The following is a 24,362-nucleotide window of genomic DNA, read 5'->3' as shown; positions in this document are numbered from 1 at the left end:
ACCAGCCGCCTGAAACTTAACTTGGACAAAACAGAGGTCCTCATCCTCGAATCCACTCCCTCTGCCTGCGACGACTCTTGGTGGCCAGCCACTTTGGGAGCGGCACCCACCGACCACGCACGCAACTGGGGTTCATCCTGGACTCATCGCTCTCAATGACCCAGCAAGTCAACGCCGTCTCCTCCTCCTGCTTCAACACCCTCCGCATGCTCTGCAAGATCTACAGATGGTCCCCACTGAAACCAGAAGGACGGTAATACAGGCCCTCGTCAGCAGCAGACTGGACTACGGTCAACAAGAGGATCACCTTCAAGATCATCACCCACGCCCACAGAGCACTCCACAACGCCGGACCAGCATACCTCAACAAACGTCTCTCCTTCTACACCCCGAACCGCCAGCTTCGCTCCGCCGACCTCGTCCTCACCACCATCCCACGCATTCACAGGACATCCACCGGCAGCAGATCCTTCTCCCACCTCGCCGCCAAGGCATGGAACACCCTTCCCACTCAGCTGCGACAGACCCAGGACCTGCTGACCTTCTCAAGACCTGGCTGTTCGAGCAGTAGCTGCACCTCCCACCCCCCTCAGCGCCTTAAGACCCTCACGGGTGAGTAGTGCACTCTACAAATGATTAATTGATTGATTGATTGATCCTGGAGTCATTTAAGATGTTTTCAAATGAATCATTTCAAACAACCGCTTTCTCTCCAGGTCCTCATGAAACTTGGGGGCGTATTTACAACGAAGTGGCGGAGCGCGGTGTTAGCCTCCTGGGCTTAATGCCACTCTCCGCCACTTCAGAAATGCAGGGCTGCACCGTATTTATAACAATAGGGTGCAGCCCTGCATTTCCCCCTGCACTGCAGCTACATTTAGCAGCCTAGCCCCAACGCAGGCACCTTTGTACCATAGAGTAAGGGTGTCTGCGTCGAGGGGAAGATTTTTTATGTGCAGGGAGGGAGACCTTCCTGCAAATAAACAATCTTTAAATGGCGTCTTGTAACTTTTATGTATGCTGCTTAATGCAGCACACATAGAAGTTGTAAAACGTAATTTTTGATTGTTTATGTGCAGGAAGGGTCACTTTCCTGCACATAGACAATCAATTGCAATTTGCTGTTTCTATGTGTGCTACACAACTCAGCACACATGGAAACAGCAAAAACGAGTAGAAATAAAGCATTTCTCCTCGTTTCGCCTGTTTAAGACCAAGTTTTCCCTGGTCTTAATTTTGGCGCTTCCTCCTATTTACGCTGCACTTGTAAATAGGGGGCAGTGTCAAAATCAATGGGTGTTGGGGTGGAATGTTCACTGCAACACTCATTGCCCTCCCCTTTCACGCTAAGTATAGCGTGAAAGGGTACCTTATTTAGAAGGCAGCGCTAAGCCACGTTAAGTGGCTTAAAGCTGCCTTGTAAATAAGGCGAAGCCCCTACCGCCACCACAACGTCACTAAAAGTGACGTTGTGGTGGCAATAGGGGCGTGTAAATATGCCCCAGGGTCTCTTTCACAGCAAGTAACAACCAGAAACAGATGGACACCAACATGGCAATAAGACCAGCAGTCCTCAAGCTTAGAAATTATTTATATATAAATATATGTATCGTTTTCACAATAATGAGTTTGTACAGTTAAAGAATAGCATGTGTTCTCGGCCAAGGCCCTCAACGACTTGCACAAAATCAAAATTAAAACTTTAAAAACATTTAGAGTCAAATGACTGGCCCAAGCGGTTATGGACTACTAGAACTGGTGAACTAGAGCATGGGGTTTGTCACAGTTTCTACTCAAGACTTGCTGCCTGTGTTCATAGCAGTGGAACTCAATGAAAGAGGTGATGGACAGAGCACAAAGCACACAACATCTGTCTAATACCAGCTGTTAGGGCCCAAATGTAACATGTATGTGGCATGTGGATGGAGCACTCTGAGGTGGCACGAAAACACAGCAGCAAAAATCTTTAGCCATAAAAATGTAAGTAAACATTATTTTCACAGAATGCACAGCAACATTTGAGCTATAGTGGGGAGAATCTGGCACAGTGTATAGGGTGGGCCTAGAAGGGCAGGCAGGATCCATGCGTAGGTTACAAGGAGCCGCTTAGTGTTTTGTGAGTTTCTATCAATGTTTCAGTTAGTAACCTTCCTCCATCCAGATTGTGCTTTTTACTTTCATCTGTGGCTAGTGTACCTTTGTTTATTGTAAACATCCTCCTAATACCCCTTGTTCCCTATGGAAATGTCTTTTCCTCTTGTGTGATGTCACTTCCTCTTGTGTGGGGCCACTTCCTGTCACGTGATGCCTTCCCCCAATTTAATGTCACTTCCACCCAAGGTGCCACTTCAGCTCCTCTCTGTCCTACTTAGTGATGAGACCTGATTGCACAGAGATGAAACACAGGCACTGTGAGACCCAGAGCTTGATGTTGGGACCCTGTAGTTATATCAAATATTGAATCTCTCCAGTTGGAGAGGCCACCAAGCTATGCCAGGTGACAGATGATGGTGCAGGCACATAATACTGGATATTGCATATTCTTCTAACACAACAGAAAGCCATGGCTGTGCTGCAGAAGACACATATACCCTTGTATCTCATATTGCAGAGAAACTCCCTCTGACACATAAGCGGAGTTAGTGCTGTCCATGTACGTCATTAGCAGCCTTTTGGGGGATGCACAGTCTGTCTCCACGCTTCGCCCATCAGTTACTGCACATGATCTCACACTTGGCTTTGGAGCCAGTTCCTGGGGTCCAGCTTGGCCCTAATTTTGCGTAAACTCTGTCGCGCAGCTGCTGGGCGTGAGAAAGAGGCGCTCTCTGAATCTGGGGTGGTGCTGCCACTGCTGCTGGAACTGCTGCATGGGATGACAACGGCACGCTTCAGGGGGCTAGCTTCAGCCCTCATGGCGCGGTTCTTAAGCGAAGTGAGCTTCGCGTCCAGGGAGAGCGTTCTTGGGCGGCTCCAAGGCTGCTCCTTTGGGTTCCTGCCCGAACCAGCATCCTTGGCACTTCCATTGGCAGTTGCAGCCATGCTTGGACTGGCACGGCGCATGCAGGGACTTGCGCTGTATGCGCTGTCACTATCTGAAGCAATGCTGGCAGAGGATGAGGTCAGTTGAGCAGTGCAAGTCCTGGGTTTTACTGGACAGTCGTACAAAGACACCCAGGGTGGAGACTCCAGACCCCTCTGCAGCTCAAACTCCTTCATTTTCTTGGCAAGGATGTCAGTCACAGTTCCAATGTCGTCTGCCACATCAATAGCTGTGAATGAAAAGAAATACACGTTATATCATCCATTGCCCAAACACCACAACAGTACTAAGCCTGGAACCTCTCTCACTGAAGGCACTGCATCTATACTGAAGTGTTACACCATCTCAGTCATACCGTAGGCTGTTGCTGCTCCCATGCCACTCATAGCTTGGGCTGTTGGTGCTCCGATCCCTCTCATACCTTGGACTGTTGGTGCTTCCATCCCACTCATACCTGGGGCTGTTGGTGCTCCCATCCCTCTCATACCTTGGACTGTTGGTGCTTCCATCCCACTCATACCTGGGGCTGTCGGCACTCCCATTCCTGTCATACCTAGGGCTGTTGTTGCCCCTGTCCCTCTCATACTTAGGGCGGTTGGTGCCCCGTCTCTCTCATACTTGGGGCTGTCAGTGCTCCCGTCGCTCTCATACATGGGGCAGTTGATGCTCACATCCCACTCATACCTTGGCTGTCCGTGCTCCCATCCCACTCATATCTTGGGCTGTCGGCACTCCCATCCCACTCATACCTTGGGATGTGTGCTACCATCCCTCTCATAACATGGGCTGTTGGTACACCCATCCCACTCATACCTGGGGCTGTTGGTGCTGCCATCCCACTCATACCTTGGGCTGTTGGTGCTCCCATCCCATTCATACCTTGGCTGTCGGTGCTTCCATCCCTCTAATACCTGGGGTTGTTGTTGCTCCCATCCACTCATACCTTAGGTCGTCGATGCTCCCATCCCGCTCATACCTTAGGCTGTCGGTGCTCCCATCCCACTCATTCCTCTGGCTGTCAGTGCTCCTGTCCCTCTCATACCTTTGGCTGTTGGTGCTCCCATCCCACTCATACCTTGGGCTGTTGTTGCTCCCATCCCACTCATACCTTGGCTGTCAGTTACTCCATCCCTCTCATACCTGGGGCTGTTGTTGCTCCCATCCACTCATATCTTAGGCTGCCAGCACTCCCATCCCATTCATACCTTAGGCTATTGGTGTTCCCATCCCACTCATACCTGGAGCTGTCAGCACTCCCATTCCTGTCATACCTGGGGCTGTTGTTGATCCCATCCCACTCATACCTTGGCTGTCGGTGCTTCCATCCCTCTCATACCTGGGGCTGTTGTTGCTCCCAACCCACTCATACCTTGGCTGCCAGCACTTCTATCCCGTTCATACCTTGGGCTGTTGGTGTTCCCATCCCACTCATATCTTGGGCTGTTGGTACCTCTACCAAGCTGTATCCAAACAGCTGTCATACAGCATTAGCTACCAGTGTTCTAGCTCAGTGCTGTAACTCCGAAACCTTCTGTGTGTAGATGGGAGTGATCTCACTGCACTGTGCACCACCAAGCGTTACGTGACACCCAGCTATTGGGAATAACAGTAACACGGCTGGACAACAAGAATGGACTAGAGTTGGATGGAGTTTACCAAACGACACCAAACAGGAACTACACAAGTGAAAGCAGAGCCTCCATTTCAAATTCAACATCTTAATGCATCCAAGTTGAAAAGCGAAAACTCCACATCTTTTGAACACACTGCTTTCAGATTCTCCTACATCATTTCTTCTTATGTAATTCACCAAAGATATATTGAACTCATACAAGCAATAGTTAAGAGGCAACTTCAAAGAAAATATATGTATAAGCACATTGTTGAAAAAGCAAAAGGAATTAATCAAGAGGTCTGTTCCTAACTTGTTATGATTTTTTAATTCAGGGTCTACAGTGAAGATTTCTCAGCGAAGTGCTCGGTGTGGTAAATCCGAGGATACAGTGAAGATTACTCAGCGGAGCGCTGGATATGGTAAGTAAAACGATACAGTGAAGATTACTCCTCGAAGTGCTGGATGTGGTACAGGAGAGGATACAGTGAAGATTACTCAGCGGAGTGCTGGATATGGTGCGGGAGAGAATACATTGAAGATTACTCAGCGGAGTGCTGGGTGTGGTACATCCGAGGAGACAGTGAAGATTACTCAGCAGAGTGCTGGATATGGTACGGGAGAAGATACAGTGAAGATTACTCAGCAGAGTGCTGGATATGGTAAGGAAGACGATACAGTGAAGATTACTCCTCGAAGTGCTGGATGTGGTATGGGAGATGATACAGTGAAGATTACTCAGCGGAGTGATGGATATGGTACGGGAGAGGATACAGTGAAGATTACTCTGGGGAGTGCTGGATGTGGTATAGGAGAGGATACAGTGAAGATTACTCTGGGGAGTGCTGGATATGGTATGTGAGAGGATACAGTGAAGATTACTCAACGGAGTGCTGGATATGGTATGGGAGAGGATGCAGTGAAGATTACTCAGCGGAGTGTGGATATGGTGCGGGAGAGGATACAGTGAAGATTACTCTGGGGAGTGCTGGATATGGTATGTGAGAGGATACAGTGAAGATTACTCAACGGAGTGCTAGATGTGGTATGGGAGAGGATATAGTGAAGATTACTCTGGGGAGTACTGGATGTGGTATGTGAGAGGATACAGTGAAGATTACTCAGCGGAGTGCTGGATATTGTATGGAAGAGGATACACTGAAGATTACTCAGCAGAGTGCTGGATATGGTGCGGGAGAGAAAACATTGAAGATTACTCAGCGGAGTGCTGGGTGTGGTACATCCGAAGATACAGTGAAAATTACTCTGGGGAGTGCTGGATGTGGTATGGGAGAGGATACAGTGAAGATTACTCTGGGGAGTGCTGGATATGGTATGGGAGAGGATGCAGTGAAGATTACTCAGCAGAGTGCTAGATGTGGTATGGAAGAGGATACAGTGAAGATTACTCAGAAGAGTGTGGATATGGTGCGGGAGAGGATACATTGAAGATTACTCTGGGAAGTGCTGGATATGGTATGTGAGAGGATACAGTGAAGATTACTCAGCGGAGTGCTGGATATGGTATGGGAGAGGATGCAGTGAAGATTACTCAGCAGAGTGCTAGATGTGGTATGGGAGAGGATACAGTGAAGATTACTCTGGGGAGTGCTGGATGTGGTATGTGAGAGGATACAGTGAAGATTACTCAGCAGAGTGCTGGATATGGTGCGGGAGAGAATACATTGAAGATTACTCAGCGGAGTGCTGGGTGTGGTACATCCGAAGATACAGTGAAGAGTACTCTGGGGAGTGCTGGATGTGGCATGGGAGAGGATACAGTGAAGATTACTCAGCGGAGTGCTGGATATGGTATGGGAGAGGATGCAGTGAAGATTACTCAGCAGAGTGCTAGATGTGGTATGGGAGAGGATAAAGTGAAAATTACTCAGCGGAGTGCTGGATATAGTACAGGAGAGGATACACTGAAGATTACTACACTGAAGATTACACTGGGGAGTGCTGGATATGGTACGGGAGAGGATACAGTGAAGATTACTCAGTAGAGTGCTGGATATGGTGCGGGAGAGAATACAGTGAAGATTACTCAGCGGAGTGCTGGATATGTTGCGGAAGAGGATACAGTGAAGATTACTCAGCGGAGTGCTGGATATGGTGCGGGAGAGAATACAGTGAAGATTACTCAGCGGAGTGCTGGATATGGTGCCGAAGAGGATACAGTGAAGATTACTCAGCGGAATGCTGGATATGGTACAGGAGAGGATACACTGAACATTACACTGGGGAGTGCTGGATATGGTATGGGAGAGGATACAGTGAAGATTACTCAGAGGAGTGCTGGATACGGCGACCTTAGACGCTGCGTGCAGGCAGGTCGCTCCCCACGCCACCACACAGCTGCCAGCTGCTCTGTGCCTCGTAATCTTGTGGCTTCCATTCTGATTTTCAGTGCCTGTTCATTTTTGCGCCCACCTCCTGTCTGGCCAACTAATACTTTTTCCTCAGGTCCTGTGCCGGTGCCCACCGGCTGCTGCTTGCCGCATTCCTACCGTTTTTTCCCGCTCTTCCCGCCGCTGTGTCCCTGCGGCCCTGCCCCCCTGTGTTCCCATTGGCCACCCCGCTCCCGCCTCCCAGCTGCTCCTCCCTCTCCCCCTCTGATGGAGGCCACGCAGCGGCTATGCAGCGGACACGCCGCTGGTGCGCGCGCCGAAGGCAAGTCCGTCTGCGCCTGTCCGCGCCCGGACCATGCCCATTGCCAGAAACCCTGGACCACGTGCACGCCACGACGCTAGACTCCGATACAACACCAGCACTCTCCTCGCACTCAATGCCGGGCGAAACCACCGCTGCTTCCAGGCCACCCCAAAACGCGCTCACGGACCTTTCTCCTGCCGCACCTGCAACTTCACCTACGACAGATCCACCAAACCTCCAAGGACCGGACCCAACCACCTCCGCTGCATACTCCTCAACACCCGCTCCGCACGCAAACACACCGTCGAGCTCTCGGACTTGCTCGATACCTCTGACCCAGACGTTGCCTTCCTAACTGAGACCTGGTGGAACGACTCCTCGGCGCCCGACATCGCCATAGCCATCCCGGATGGCTACAAGATCACCAGCAGGGATCGCGACAACGGTATCGGAGGAGGCTTACCCATCATCCACAAGTCCACCCTCAAGGTCTACACCCACGCAGACGACACCCACAACACCGCCGAACACCTGCACTTCCGGATCCACACCGACCCCAACGCCACACTCAGAGGAACACTCGTCTACAGACCCCCCGGACCCTGTGCTCAGATCAGCGACTCCATGGCCGACCTCACCAGCACCCATGCACTCACCTCCACAGACTGCATCCTCCTCGGGGACCTGAACTTCCACCTCGAGAACAACAACGACGCTAACTCGGCCACCCTGATCGACAACCTGGCCAACCTCGGCCTCAGACAGCTCGTCACTGGACCCACTCACTCCGCCGGCCACACGCTTGACCCCGTCTTCTCCACAAGCACCCACATCGCCTTCAACCACGCCACTGAACTCCACTGGACCGACCACGGCTGCATCCATTTCACCTTCAAGAAACCAACCACGCACCACCGCACCCAACAGCTGCCTCGCCGCTGCTGGAGCAAAGTCACCGAAGATCAGCTGACCTCCACCCTCTCCCAGAACCCACCCACAGACCCCACCGACCCAGACATTGCCGCCCACAACCTCAGACAGTGGATCGGTGTCTGCGCCAACACCCTCGCCCCACTCAAGAACCCCTCCAACAGCCACACCAGCAAGAAAGCATCCTGGTTCAGCAAAGAGCTCCAGACCTCCAAATGTACATGCCGGAAACTGGAGAAGAAATGGCTCCACGATCTTACACCGGACAGCCACGCAGCCCACAGGGACGCCACCCGCAGACATCACCAACTCATCAGAGCAGCCAAGAGATCCTCCTTCAAAGCCCGCCTGGACAACAACGCACACGACAGCAAAGAGCTTTTCAGCATAGTGAAGGAACTCTCCAACCCCAGCGCCAACACCAACGACATCCCACCCTCACAAGAGCTGTGCGACTCACTGGCCAACTTCTTCCACCGCAAGATCGTTGACATACACGACAGCTTCAACACTACGACTACCGCGACTACGGCTGATTCCACCTCCCCCGCGAACACCACCTGCACCAACTGCCTGACCTCCTGGTCCTACGTCAACGACAACGAGACACGCAAGGTCATGAACTCCATCCACTCAGGATCTCCATCAGACCCCTGCCCACACCATGTATTTAACAAAGCAGACGCAACCATCGCACCTCAACTACGGAAGGTCATCAACATCTCCTTCGAGACAGCGACATTCCCGGAAAACTGGTAGCATGCCGAAATCAATGCCCTCCTCAAAAAGCCCAAGGCGGACCCCAAGGACCTCAAGAACTTCCGGCCCATCTCCCTGCTTCCTTTCCCGGCTAAGGTCATCGAGAAAATCGACAACATGCAACTGACCCGCCAACTCGAGGACAACAACACCCTTGATCCGTCCCAGTCCGGATTCAGACGAAACCACAGCACCGAGACAGCCCTCATCGCCGCCACAGACGACATCAGATGCCAGCTAGACAATGGTGAAACATCAGCCCTCATCCTCCTGGACCTATCAGCCGCCTCCGACACGGTCTACCACCGCACACTAATGACTCCGTTAGAAATGAGGGGACTCTGGTTGGCGCAGGCAAGTACCAGCGACAAGCAGGGACCCTTTACTTCTAGTCAGGGCGAAGGATGACTCCTTAGAATAACCCCTGCTCACCCTCTAGGTGCGTGGCGCGAGTAGTCAAGGCTAAACTTCAGGGCGTACACGGTTAAGCACTTGCAATTATACACACAGTAAACCCCTTGCATGCACCACAAACGGACACCAATCAGGTTGTATACAAAAATAAGGCTTTTATATAGTTTCAGCAGAATTAGTACAAGGCCCAGTAACGGTGAAAACGGTGGGGCCACAATTTCTATGAATACGGAAAGTTCTCTTTATGCGGAAAGTTCTTAGGTGGGCAACAAGGTGAACTGCGGGCCTCCGCGCACTGCGCGCTGAAGCGGCAACCGGGAGGCACGCGTCAGATGACAGAGAAAACAGAACGTTGCGGACCCTGGATCCGATGCGAGCTCGCGGTCGAGTTCGTAAGTACAGTACATTGTCTCTTTTTGTGAAGGCGGGTGTGGGACTTCAGCGGCTCTCTTTAGAAGGGCAAGGCGGCGTCCGGGGCTCCCACACTTCACGAGAGGGGTCTGGTCCTTCAGGCTCACGGCAAGAGCGGGGTGTTACAGTAGGCAAGTGAACAAAGCGGGGCAGCCGGGCACGCTGTCTACGTCCGGGCCGTCCGAGGCTTGGAGATGCTCACAATGCCGATTCCGGCGGGAGGGGTGAAGGTGCATAGCGAGCCTCCGGCGAGCGAGGTGACGGGGGCAGCCCAGCACGGCGTCGGGGGAGCGGCTCAGATCGAGCGAGGCTCTTCCCAAGGCAGGGGCGGCTAAGCAGTCTGGTCACGGCTCAAGGAGGGGCTGGAAGCACGAGAGTCAAGACTCTGGCGAGGGAAGGAACAGCACAGTCCAGCGGCGGGCGAGTGAAGGTCAGGTTGAGCCCAATGGTCCTGGGGCTCAGCTCAGGGGGCAATCTCGCTTCCAAGCCCTTGGAGATCGTTTTGAAAAGCACAAGTTTCTTGAAAGTAAAAATAAAGCAAAGTCTCTAGCAAAAGGTTCCTCTTCTCTCCTTTGGCAGCAAGGTCACCACTGCAGGCCAGTCCCCCAGGATAGGGTCAGTCTTCCTCCTTGCAGCTTTCCCGGCGCCTCCTCCTCAGGCAGAGATTCTTCTTGGGTCAAAAGCGGATCTGATTTCTTAGGAGCAGGGCTCCTACATTTATACTGCATTTCTTTTGTTCTCCCAGGCCAGGGGTGCCCTTGCCTAGTTCAGTCCAGTTCTGGAGCACTTTGTTGACGCGATGCAGGCTTCTTCTTTCAGAGTGCAGGGCAGAGTGATCAGACTCTCCACAGGGGGCGGAGCCGGCATTGTGGTGGCAGAGCACCGTCCTATTCAGAGTCCAGGTGTACTCCTCCCACCCATCTACCTGTCAATCTTTCTATTCACCACCAGGCTACCTAGCCCTGCCCATCTGGGTTTCCCCAGCCCTGTCACTCACGCAAGCCAGACAGCAGATACACATCACGCAGAGGCGGGCTGAAATGGTTAGGCAAGCAAAGGCCAACTTTCTAACAGTGGAATTTGCAAACGCAGAATATTAAAATAAACCTTACGAAAAGATGTACCTTATTATTCCGAGTTCAGGCATACTAAACTCGATCTTCTACCATGTTCCTTGGGTCGGTTAGGATCATAGGATGTAACAATCTTAACCGCCCATTCTGGCCTATGAGAACAGGGTAGCCTTACAATAGTGAACAACGAAAATGGCGGTAATTCACTATTAGGACATGCCACGCACATCAGGGCTTGTCCTACCTCATGCTTACAACGCACCCTGCCCTTGGGCCTACCAGAGGGGTGACTAACATGAAGTTAAGGGAAGGTTTAGGGACTGGCAAGTGTGTGCACTTGCCAGTCAGCATGTCCGTACCAGACTGCACGCAGGTTCTGCAATGGCAGACCCTAGACACATTTTACCAGGCCGCTTCTGTGGGTGGCACAACCAGTGCTGCAAGCCCACCAGCGGCATTTGGATTTACACGCCCTGGCACTCCTGGTGCACTTTACTGGGGTCTGACAGTAAACCAAATAAGCCAATCATGGAATCCAACCAACATATACATTTTACATAGGGAGCACTTGCACTGTGGCACTGGTTGGCAGTGGCACAGTGCGCTGAGCGGCCAACACCATTAAAACACATGAGGCACAGCGACAAAAAGTGGAAGGGAGACTCACGCCAAGGTGCCAGGTCTAACAGACTCACCCCCAAAGAGCCGGAATCCAGGAGAAGGCCCTGGACTGGACTACGTCCTTTCTCACCAGCAGAACCCAGAGAGTCTGCATCCCACCTTTCCGATCCGAAGCCACCGACATCGTCTGCAGCGTACCCCAGGGCTCATCCCTCAGCCTGACGCTGTTCAACATCTACATGGCCCCCTCACACAAGTGGCCCGCCAGCATGACCTGAACATCATCTCCTACGCTGATGACACTCAGCTCATCCTCTCCCTCACCAAAGACCCGCACACCGCCAAGACCAACCTCCACGAGGGAATGAAGGCCGTCGCCGAATGGATGAGGAGCAGCCATCTGAAACTGAACTCAGACAAGACGGAAGTCCTCATCCTCGGCCCCACCCCCTCTGCCTGGGACGACTCCTGGTGGCCGACCTCACTGGGTACAGCACCAACACCCACGGACCACGCACGCAACCTAGGATTCATCCTCAACTCCTCCCTCTCCATGTTGAAGCAGGTCAACACCGTCTCCTCCTCCTGCTACAACACCCTCCGCATGCTCCACAGGATCTACAAGTGGATCCCGACTGAAACTAGAAAAACGGTGACCTAAGCCCTCGTCAGCAGCAGGCTGGACTACAGCAACGCACTCTACGCAGGGATCCCGGCCAAACACCTGCGAAGATTGCAACACATCCAAAATGCCTCTGCCTGACTGATCCTCAACATCCCTTGCGACAGCCACATCACCCCCCACCTGAGAGACCAACACTGGCTCCCGATCAACAAGAGGATCCCATTCAAGCTCCTCACCCACGCACAAAAGGCACTCCACAACACCGTACCAGCCTACCTGAACAGCAGACTCAGCTTCTACACCCCCACCCGCCAGCTCCGCTCCGCCAGCCTCGCCCTCACCGCCATCCCCCGCATCCAATGAGCGACCTCCAGTGGCAGGTCCTTCTCCTTCCTCGCCGCCAAGACCTGGAACACCCTCCCTACCCACCTGCGGCAGACCCAAGACCTGCTCACCTTCAGAAAACTCCTCAAGACCTGGATCTTCGAGCAGTAGCAGCACCCCCTCCCCTCAGCACCTTGAGACCCTCACGGGTAAGTAGTGCGCTCTACAAGTAACTGATTGATTGATTGGTTGATTGATATGGTGCGGGAGAGGATACAGTGAAGATTACTCAGCAGAGTGCTGGATGTGGTATGGAAGAGGATACAGTGAAGATTACTCAGCGGAGTGCTAGATATAGTGTGGGAAAAGATACAGTGAAGATTACTCAGCGGAGTGCTGGATATGGTATGGGAGAGGATACGGTAAAGATTACTCAGCTGAGTGCTAGATATGGTACGGGAGAGGATACAGTGAAGATTACTCAGCGGAGTGCTGGATATGTTATGGGAGAGAATACAGTGAAGATTACTCAGTGGAGTTCTGGATATGGTATGGGAGAGGATACAGTGCAGATTACTTAGCGGAGTGCTGGATATGGTACGGGAGAGGATACAGTGAAGATTACTCAGCGGAGTGCTGGATATTGTATGAAAGAGGATACAGTGAAGATTACTCAGCGGAGTACTGGATATGGTGTGGGAGAGAATACATTGAAGATTACTCAGCTGAGTGCTGGATATGGAACAGGAGAAGACACAGTGAAGATTACTCAGCGGAGTGCTAGATATGGTGCGGGAGAGGATACAGTGAAGATTACACAGCGGAGTGCTGGATATTGCATGGAAGAGGATACAGTGAAGATTACTCAGCGGAGCGCTGGATATGGTATGGGAGAGGATGCAGTGAAGGTTACTCAGCAGAGTGCTGGATGTGGTATGGAAGAGGATACAGTGAAGATTACTCAGCGGAGTGCTAGATATAGTGTGGGAAAGGATACAGTGAAGATTACTCAGCGGAGTGCTGGATATGGTATGGGAGAGGATACAGTGAAGATTACTCAGCTGAGTGCTAGATATGGTACGGGAGAGGATACAGTGAAGATTACTCAGCGGAGTGCTGGATATGTTATGGGAGAGGATACAGTGAAGATTACTCAGTGGAGTTCTGGATATGTTATGGGAGAGGCTACTGTGAAGATTACTCAGCGGAGTGCTGGATATGGTACGGGAGAGGATACAGTGAAGATTACTCAGCGGAGTGCTGGATATTGTATGGAAGAGGATACAGTGAAGATTACTCAGCGGAGTACTGGATATGGTGTGGGAGAGAATACATTGATGATTACTCAGCTGAGTGCTGGATATGGTGCGGGAGAGGATACAGTGAAGATTACTCAGCGGAGTGCTGGATATGGTGCTGGAGAGGATACAGTGAAGATTACTCAGCGGAGTGCTGGATATGGTACAGGAGAAGACACAGTGAATATTACTCAGCGGAGTGCTAGATATGGTATGGGAGAGGATACAGTGAAGATTACTCAGCTGAGTGCTGGATATGGTATGGGAGAGGATACAGTGAAGATTACTCAGCAGAGTGCTGGATATGGTATGGGAGAGGATACAGTGAAGATTACTCAGCAGAGTGCTGGATATGGTATGGGAGAGGATACAGTGAAGGTTACTCAGTGGAATCCTAGATATGGTACGGGAGAGTAAACAGTAAAGATTACTCAGCTGAGTGCTGGATATGGTACGGGAGAGGATACAGTGAAGATTACTCAGTGTAATCCTGGATATGGTAAGGGAGAGGATACGGTGAAGATTACTCAGTGGAATCCTGGATATGGTATGGGAGAGGATACAGTGAAGATTACTCAGAAGAGTGCTGGATATGGTATGGGAGAAGATACAGTGAAGATTACTCAGCAGAGTGCTGGATATGGTATGGGAGAGGATACAGTGAAGATTACTCAGTGGAATCCTGGATATGGTACAGGAGAGGATACAGTGAAGATTACTCAGCAGAGTGTTGGATTTCGTACGGGAGAGGATACATTGAAGATTACTCAGCAGAGCGCTGGATATGGTTCGGGAGGGGATACAGTGAAGATTTCTCAGCGGAGTGCTGGATGTGGTACTGGAGAAGATACAGTGAATATTACTCAGCAGAGTGCTTGATGTGGTACGGGAGAGGATACAGTGAAGATTACTCAGCAGAGCGCTGGATATGGTTCGGGAGGGGATACAGTGAAGATTTCTCAGCGGAGTTCTGGATGTGGTACTGGAGAAGATACAGTGAATATTACTCAGCAGAGTGCTGGATATGGTACGGGAGAGGATACAGTGAAGATTACTCAGCAGAGTGCTGGATATGGTACATGGAGAGGATGCAGTGAAGATTACTCAGCGGAGTGATGGATATGGTGTGGGAGAGAATACAGTGAAGATTACTCAGCAGAGTGCTGGATATGGTACGGGAGAGGATACAGTGAAGATTACTCCTCGAAGTGCTGGATATGGTACAGGAGAGGATACAGTGAAGATTACTCAGCGGAGAGCTGGATGTGGTACAGGAGAGGACACAGTGAAGAGCATGTCTGCTTTGCTTGTGGAGTTGAGGTGTGCTTTCATGTACCATTGGAGACGGTACTGCCTTAAATCTATATTTTCGTTAACACATCAATGGCACCACAGCCTTTTAAGGTGGAGTGCTGGATGTGGTACTGGAGAAGATACAGTGAAGATTACTCAGCAGAGTGCTTGATGTGATACGGGAGAGGATACAGTGAAGATTACTCAGCAGAGTGCTGGATATGGTACAGGAGAGGATACAGTGAAGATTACTCAGCGGTGTGCTGGATATGGTACAGGAGAGGATACAGTGAAGATTACTCAGCAGAGTGCTGGATATGGTACAGGAGAGGATACAGTGAAGATTACTCAGCGGAGTGCTGGATATGGTACGGGAGAGGATACAGTGAAGATTACTCCTCGAAGTGCTGGATATGGTACGGGAGAGGATACAGTGAAGATTACTCAGCGGAGAGCTGGATGTGGTACAGGAGAAGATACAGTGAAGATTACTCAGCAGAGTGCTTGATGTGATACGGGAGAGGATACAGTGAAGATTACTCAGCAGAGTGCTGGATATGGTACAGGAGAGGATACAGTGAAGATTACTCAGCGGTGTGCTGGATATGGTACAGGAGAGGATACAGTGAATTTTACTCAGCAGAGTGCTGGATATGGTACAGGAGAGGATACAGTGAAGATTACTCAGCGGAGTGCTGGATATTGCATGGAAGAGGATACAGTGAAGATTACTCAGCGGAGCGCTGGATATGGTATGGGAGAGGATACAGTGAAGGTTACTCAGCAGAGTGCTGGATGTGGTATGGAAGAGGATACAGTGAAGATTACTCAGCGGAGTGCTAGATATAGTGTGGGAAAGGATACAGTGAAGATTACTCAGCGGAGTGCTGGATATGGTATGGGAGAGGATACAGTGAAGATTACTCAGCTGAGTGCTAGATATGGTACGGGAGAGGATACAGTGAAGATTACTCAGCGGAGTGCTGGATATGTTATGGGAGAGGATACAGTGAAGATTACTCAGTGCAGTTCTGGATATGTTATGGGAGAGGCTACAGTGAAGATTACTCAGCGGAGTGCTGGATATGGTACGGGAGAGGATACAGTGAAGATTACTCAGCGGAGTGCTGGATATTGTATGGAAGAGGATACAGTGAAGATTACTCAGCGGAGTACTGGATATGGTGTGGGAGAGGATACATTGATGATTACTCAGCTGAGTGCTGGATATGGTGCGGGAGAGGATACAGTGAAGATTACCCAGCGGAGTGCTGGATATGGTGCGGGAGAGGATACAGTGAAGATTACTCAGCGGAGTGCTGGATATGGTACAGGAGAATACACAGTGAAGATTACTCAGCGGAGTGCTAGATATGGTACGGGAGAGGATACAGTGAAGATTACTCAGCTGAGTGCTGGATATGGTATGGGAGAGGATACAGTGAAGATTACTCAGCAGAGTGCTGGATATGGTATGGGAGAGGATACAGTGAAGATTACTCAGCAGAGTGCTGGATATGGTATGGGAGAGGATACAGTGAAGGTTACTCAGTGGAATCCTAGATATGGTACGGGAGAGTATACAGTGAAGATTACTCAGCTGAGTGCTGGATATGGTACGGGAGAGGATACAGTGAAGATTACTCAGTGTAATCCTGGATATGGTAAGGGAGAGGATACGGTGAAGATTACTCAGTGGAATCCTGGATATGGTATGGGAGAGGATACAGTGAAGATTACTCAGCAAAGTGCTGGATATGGTATGGGAGAGGATACAGTGAAGATTACTCAGTGGAATCCTGGATATGGTACAGGAGAGGATACAGTGAAGATTACTCAGCAGAGTGTTGGGTTTCGTACGGGAGAGGATACATTGAAGATTACTCAGCAGAGCGCTGGATATGGTTCGGGAGAGGATACAGTGAAGATTACTCAGCGGAGAGCTGGATGTGGTACAGGAGAGGACACAGTGAAGAGCATGTCTGCTTTGCTTGTGGAGTTGAGGTGTGCTTTCATGTACCATTGGAGACGGTACTGCCTTAAATCTATATTTTCGTTAACACATCAATGGCACCACAGCCTTTTAAGGTGGAGTGCTTGATGTGATACGGGAGAGGATACAGTGAAGATTACTCAGCAGAGTGCTGGATATGGTGCAGGAGACGATACAGTGAAGATTACTCTTCGAAGTGCTGGATATGGTACAGGAGAGGATACAGTGACGATTACTCAGCGGAGAGCTGGATGTGGTACAGGAGAGGATACAGTGAAGAGCATGTCTGCTTTGATGGTGGAGTTGAGGTGTGCTTTCATGTACCATTGGAGATGGTACTGCCTTAAATCTATGTTTGCGTTAACACATCAATGGCACCACAGCCTTGAAAGTCACAGGAAAATAAATCTGAAACTCGCTTCCAAGAACTGCCTCCCATGAGTGACCCCACACAGATGGCATTAACAAGCAGGCGTGGTCTCGACTGGGATGGGACAGGACCCTAGACAGTCAGCAACACGCGGCCCTCGGTTTCCACCACATGTAGACGCTGCTATCTGACTGTCATCCATAGTCTGCTCCAATCACAAAGATGTTAGGGGGCATAATTATGAACATAGTGGCACAGAGCAGTGCAGCAAATCACCTTTTTACAAACAAACAAGGGGGTGTTATTAATTATGTCAGGTTATTACTGAGCGCACTATTAATCACGTTTTCGTATAAGCTTGAATTAAATCCGAAACGGTGCCACAAAAGAGGGAAAATTACCCCTAAAACCCTCTAATGGTGGACCAAAAGCCCACTTGTACAAACAGGATGCAAACTGTGCACACGTTTAGTTAAGTGTATAATGCGGACTAGAATAATAAATCAAAAACATTCAATGGACAAAGTAACTGAAGAAAGCGAGGGACCACAGGAAACAAGATTGTATTCAGTCTTTCTGTTTATGTGGAGTTTGGATAATCCAGCCAGCCAACACGTGTTTCGTCAAGGGGCACAAAACCCCAGACTTCTTCAGGGCTTCTATAAGTGTAGCGGGTATATCAGACCTCAAACCTGGTGATAATTCCGACCCAGTAGGTCTTAACAAATTATGCGGACCGTCAACGTCCTCAGAAGAAAGTATAGAGAACACTTGTTCCGAAAGAAACGGCCATCCAAGTACTGCCGAGCAAAGCACTTCGAATCTAAGACGAGTACATCCAGGACTCTCAGACTAAATCTCCTCGCGTGTGGTTGTTTGTTTTGAAAACAACTGCTGGGTCGGAATTATCACCAGGTTTGAGGTCTGATATACCCGCTACACTTATAGAAGCCCTGAAGAAGTCTGGGGTTTTGTGCCCCTTGATGAAACACGTGTTGGCTGGCTGGATTATCCAAACTCCACATAAACAGAAAGACTGAATACAATCTTGTTTCCTGTGGTCCCTCGCTTTCTTCAGTTACTTTGTCCATTGAATGTTTTTGATTTATTATGCTAGTACGCATTATACACTTAACTAAACGTGTGCACAGTTTGCATCCTGTCAGCAAATCACCTTGTTGTGCTGCCATACATCATGGGAAAGGGCAGGAATGCACCGTATTTAAGCAATACGCCGCATTCCTGTCCTTTCCTAGCGCTGGCGCCATTTCAGCAGCCTAGCTCCAATGCAGGCACCCTTGCACCAGGGTGTAATTGTACCTATGTTGTTGGCAGGGTTGTTTTTGTACAGGGGGGGACAACTTCCTGCACAAACACAATCCTGAGAGGCTTTTTCCTCTTTCCATGTGTGCTGCAGAATGAAGCACACATGGAAAGAGGAGAAAACGAGGAGAAATAAAGATATTTCTCCTTGCTATGCCTCTCCTGGTGAGGCATATCTTTTGGGTGCATTCCCAGGATTACCAGTTTTACCAGGTTTGGTATTTATTTTATTTATTTATTTTTATTTTGAAAGTTTTATATAGCGCGGACAAGACTCTTGCGAGTAACAGAGCGCTTAACAGGTTAAAGGTGCAGTTCTGAAAGTCATAAAGCTTAAGCTATACATAGTGACAACTGAAGAGTAACAAACAAACAAACACCAAACATAATATACAGAAAACTGCAACAAAGTTCATGTGAATTTAGCCATGAGGATCGCTGGGAATGTGTTAAAAACCATTTGATTTGGGTGGGAACACCCACCGCAGCGCTCATGAAACAGATTCCTTGCGCAGAGTAATGCAAAAAAGTGACTTGTGCTGCGTTGCATCACTCCGTATTTGTGAAGCCATTCAAAAACACACGAGGTGGCTTTCCGTGGCTTCATAAATATGACTTGGGGCTTTACGTCATGCATGTACCACTATGTGTGGTGCAAGCATGATGGAAAGCTCTCAGAAATATGTTTGCAACTCAAACTTCATTGTCCTGTCTTACTGCACCATACACAGCACACAATAAAACACACAACTTTACAGACCTCTTTGCATGAAGCACAACATCTTTCCTTAGAATACATCAATCAACCAACCCTCTTTATAAACACTGAAAAACCTCAGCCTAAACCCCTCAGAAAGTGTCGGAAATGCCGCGCTGACGCATAAGTTGTTTGTCCGTAAGGATAGCATGATCTTGGAGCGGTGTTGTAAGGGCTTCGACAGACAGGAGCAAACAACAATGGTAAACATCTGTTCCTTTTAAAGCCAAAAATAGTTGCATATGAAGTTCAGGTGCGTCATTAACCATCTAATGAAACTTTCCTCTCAAGGGCCTTTAGGTCATAAGCAGGGCACCTTCCTGCATAAAAACAATCAATTGGGGTGATTTCCTCTTCCAATGTGTGCTGTACACTGCAGCACGCATTGAAAGAGGAAAAAAACAGGGAGAAATGAAAACATTTCTCCTCGCTGCACCTCGCTACGCCATCCCTGGGGAGACGTAGCATTCTGACGCATTTCCAGATTTACGATTTCTCGTAAATCTGGAAATTCATCAGTGTACATGGGTATTGCGTGTGAACACTCACAGCAACACCCATGTCACGCACCTAGCACGCAAAGTGTTGCGTGAACAGGGGCAATATTTACAAGCACATGTTAAGTAACGCAGGGTGGCTTTACCTGTTCTTGTAAATATCACTTAGCAGGCTGCGCCACCGGTGCGTCACGTAACGTGAAGCACCGGCGGCACAAGGGACTTGTAAATCTGCCCCTTAATTTTATACCGGGCAGTGGAAAATCACAGCGCCAGAACCAGGAAGTGTGTTTTCTGTTTCAGATGTAAAGGACCAGAATATTAATGCAGTATGCGCCCAAATAATCCTAGCCATCTGCCACAGATGGGTCAAGTTGGAAATAGATTAGGGATCAGTGGCACGCGATAGCTGCCATTTTAGATCCCGTTCCGGGACGTTGTTGTGATGAATGCATTCAGCCATGGATAGTTCCAGGCTGCAGATCGGTGTGACCAGCATGGGAAGTGTTCAGCGGGGGAACCATCAACCTGCACCATTAGATTCTCAAGATCCTTATCCAAAGCTCTGATAATGCCCAGTTCACTGACACAGTGAATGTGTGTCCAGCTCTGTCAGAACTGCAACTGTCCTGAAGATGGGGGGCTACTTCAGTTTGAGTCGTGTAGACGAGAGATGCCGCCTCGGACTGTAGCGTTACAGAGGACAACCCATTACAATAACATGGCAAAGAGTATTTGTGTCTGAGGGCTCCCTTATGGCATCAAAGACTAGTCAAACACTAGTCAAAGCAAGTGGACTTTTAAATGTATGTGCCCTGGACTAGCTGTGCTGGTGGACGGCCACCGGTCTGTCGTCAACGGAGGTGAAGCAGTAAAAATGACACACAACACCACAATTCATGTCCGGGCGTCCCTCTACCTATACCTCTAAAGTATGGGTCGTTCTCAAGGATGTTCATTCCATTCCTAAACCTTCAACTCACCCTTGAACTCACCCACCTACATGATCATTCCATTCTTGAACTTTCAACTCACTCTAGAGGTCACCTACTGACGCTTCCATTCCATTCTTGAACCGTCAGCACACTCTAGAAGTCACCTACCCACATGTTGGCTCCATTTCTGAAACTCTGGTCTTCTTCGCAAGTGTAACCAGAAGGTCCTTGCCTCCAGTGCCTACTAGCATGCCAGATTGTGACACCCCATCACTCTGAACCTGAACATGGCTGCATTTGTGCAGACTCCTCCAGTCACATGTTTCTTCCTATGACTTGAGGCGACTAGATCTTTGAAGCAGATCCTGTTCCTCCACGCTCTTTCCTCGTCTTTGCCACAGTACTTGCCCTTTCACCTCTGTCCCCTCAGCCTAGCTGCAATTCTTTAACACCATTCCAAACCACTGCACGTTTCTCACTTGTCACTCTTCATCCAGTTCCGAAGAGCACCTCCTGAACTGAAGACCAACAACAGTTACTCCCGACGCAAACTGACCCCACGCCTATCAACATCATGAACAAACACGGAAAAGGACTAGGGTTACTTCACCTGTCGCTGTAATAAGATGACAGCAGAGCCCGAATCTCAGCTGAGACAGCGTTATCCTGAAGCAGCAGGCCTTCGGAGGAAGAGGTAGGAAGTGAAGGGCTGGAGATAGCTGAGGGATTGCAGGAAGTGATAGACAAGGCAAGCCAGAAGAAGCAAAATCAAACAGAGGGGGTGAAGAAAGTGCAGAAAAGAGGTGATAGGGGTTGTGTTTGAGAGTTCATCAGGTGAAAATAAAGAGATAATGGAGAGTGTGAGAGCAAATGGGGAAAAAATAAAAAATCACAGTAAAGCAGGGGGGCAAGAGGGCAGGAGGAGGTAACACAGAAAAGAGAAAGATATAAACACAGTGAGATGTTATAGCCCACAAGTAGGAAAAGTTGAGCTACATGGAATTGAGAGTTGAAGTTAGTAGAAAGGATTTATCAGCTGAATATCATCAGAGGAAAGACTAAGAGATGGAGCGCGCACACAGACGCTCGCACACAGGCACACTAGATCAACGTAAACCTCGACTGGCGGTAATCAACATACTGAAGACAGTCAGCAACACGTCTCAGCACACCTGCCCCCAGGAGAGAGGAATCAGATGTCCCAAAAGATGACTGACATACTCCGGGTAAGAGAAACTAAGGAAGGATTTTACTTCATCGCCCTCCAGAGAACACTGAGTGTCACAACCACGGGGTGTAAAAACCTCATTAGGGCGCGCTGCTGTGAGGCTTCCATCGCTGTGCAAAGTCCTGAGGAGAGGCCAGGATCCAGCCCTGGAGAAGCCTCTTCCCCTCTGCTATGTGGAGACTCAGCCGGCCTGAGGACACAGCTGCAGAACTTCTGGGTCCTACATTCTACCACCTGCTCAGCCTTCATCAGGGCTCTATTGATCTCGCAGAAGACTAGATGGCCTTGCTTTTTTCCATGACATGGATAAGTCAGTCAGTCATCTTGAAAGAGAGAAGTGGATCAAGGTAACTACAACCTTGTGTGATCTTGTTCAAGGCTTCAACACTGCTCTTGAGGTGACATCCCCATCTAGAGACCTGCATCCTATCAACAGTCTCTACCCCAAGTGTCCTGGGGACGTAACTCAACATTATTCCACCTTCAGCGATGCTTAACTCCTAGACACAAGGATTCCATCAAACACCTGTGTCTATAGTGAATCATAGAAGATAACCCTGGAGCTGTAGGTTCTAAACTCTGAATGTCCCATCATTACTAAGAGAGAACATAAGACGGGGGAGGGCTATGACACATAATGCATGTCCACCTCCCCTCGAACACAGGGCACATTGCCTTCTCGTAGTCATATCGGAAGTTCTTCACCCACAGGAGGAGGAAAACTCATGCGTGGTGCTCGAACACAGAGCACATTGACTTCCCGTAATCGTATCTGAACTTCTCGTCCCACAGGAGGAGGTAGACTCATGCTTGGTGCTCGAACACAAAGCACATTGCCTTCGCGTAATCGTATCTGAACTTCTCGTCCCACAGGAGGAGGTAGACTCATACTTTGTGCTCGAACACAGAGCTCATTGCCTTCTCACAGTCGTATCTGAACCTCTCGACCCACAGGAGGAGGTAGACTCATTCTTAATGCTAGAACACAGAGCACATTGCCTTCTAGCAGTCGTATCTGAACCTCTCTACCCACAGCAGAAGGTAGACTCATGCTTGGTGCTCGGACACGAAGCACATTGCCTTCTAGCAGTCGTATCTGAACTTCTGGACTCACAGGAGGAGCTAAACTCATGCTTCATGCAAGAACACAGAGCACATTGCCTTCTTGAAGTCGTATCTGAACTTCTTAACTGGAGCTGGCTGAGAAAGCAGGAGCTAACAGTGTGCTGAGCAGGAGGCGCTAGAGAGGGCTCTGGAGACAGAGCTGGCTGAGGAAGCAGGAGCTAACAGTGCACTGAACAGGAGGTGCTACAGAGGGCTGTGGGGACAGAGCTGGCTAAGGAAGCAGGAGCTAACGAAGCGCTAAGCAGGAGGCGCTACAGAGGGCTGCGAGGACAGACCTGGCTGTGGAAGCAGGAGCTAAAAGTGTGCTGAGGAGGAGGAGCTACAGAAGCCTGCAAATACAGAGATGGCTAAGGAAGCAGGAGCTAACAGTGCGCTGAGCAGGAGGCGCTACAGAGGGCTGCAGGGACAGAGCTGGCTGAGGAAGCAGGAGCTAAGAGTGAGCTGAGCAGGAGGCGCTTCAGAGGGCTGCGCGGACAGAGCTGGCTGAGGAAGCAGGTGCTAAAAGTGTGATCAGCAGGGCGCGTTATTTAGAGCTATGGGGACAGAGCTGGTGCAGCAATACCGGAAGCAGGAGCTAACAATGTTATGTTATGTTATGTTATGTTATATTCCACTTGTAACGCGCTCGGCTACTCACGAGTATCCCGGCGCGAACCTGAGGCAGACAGAGGAGATCAGACAAAGAGAAATGTTTTCAACTTTCTTTTAAAAGCAGCGAGCTCCTGCGTGAGACGAAGATCAGGCAGGAGGGCATTCCAGGCCCTACTGGCCCTGACCACCAGAGAACAACCTCCCATCCTCTGGAGTCTGAATCTAGGCACCAGGACCAGGCCCAGAGAACCCGAGCACAAGGCCCGAGCGGGGGCATAGAAAGAGAAGCGTTTCTGGAGGTAGAGGGGACCCTGACCATGAAGGGCGCGATGCGCCAGAACCAAAGATTTATATTTGATTCTAGCCGCTACTGGTAACCAATGAAGGGCAATCAGGTGGGAGGAAACACTCAGTCTAGAGGAGAGACCCAGTAGCAGTCTGGCCGCAGTATTCTGGACTACCTGCAGTTTCTTGATGAGGTATCCCGG

General features: G+C 49.8%; 1 protein-coding gene across 5 annotated transcripts in view; it reads right to left on the bottom strand.

Moving 5' to 3' along the window:
- Positions 1 to 1,573: 1,573 nt before the first annotated feature.
- Positions 1,574 to 24,362, bottom strand: part of RTKN (rhotekin) — a 606,092-nt gene continuing 583,303 nt past the window's right edge. For all 5 annotated transcript variants that reach the window (XM_085642925.1, XM_085642926.1, XM_085642923.1 and 2 more), the window contains exon 12: positions 1,574 to 3,269. In XM_085642925.1, coding sequence (XP_085499051.1) covers positions 2,728 to 3,269 — 542 coding nt within the window. In that variant the 3' untranslated portion in view covers positions 1,574 to 2,727. The remainder of the gene's footprint in view (positions 3,270 to 24,362) is intronic.

Source organism: Triturus cristatus, chromosome 2_2, assembly GCF_964204655.1.
Source record: "Triturus cristatus chromosome 2_2, aTriCri1.1, whole genome shotgun sequence".
Classification (NCBI taxonomy): domain Eukaryota; kingdom Metazoa; phylum Chordata; class Amphibia; order Caudata; family Salamandridae; genus Triturus; species Triturus cristatus.
This window is presented reverse-complemented; position numbering and strand designations above follow the sequence as displayed.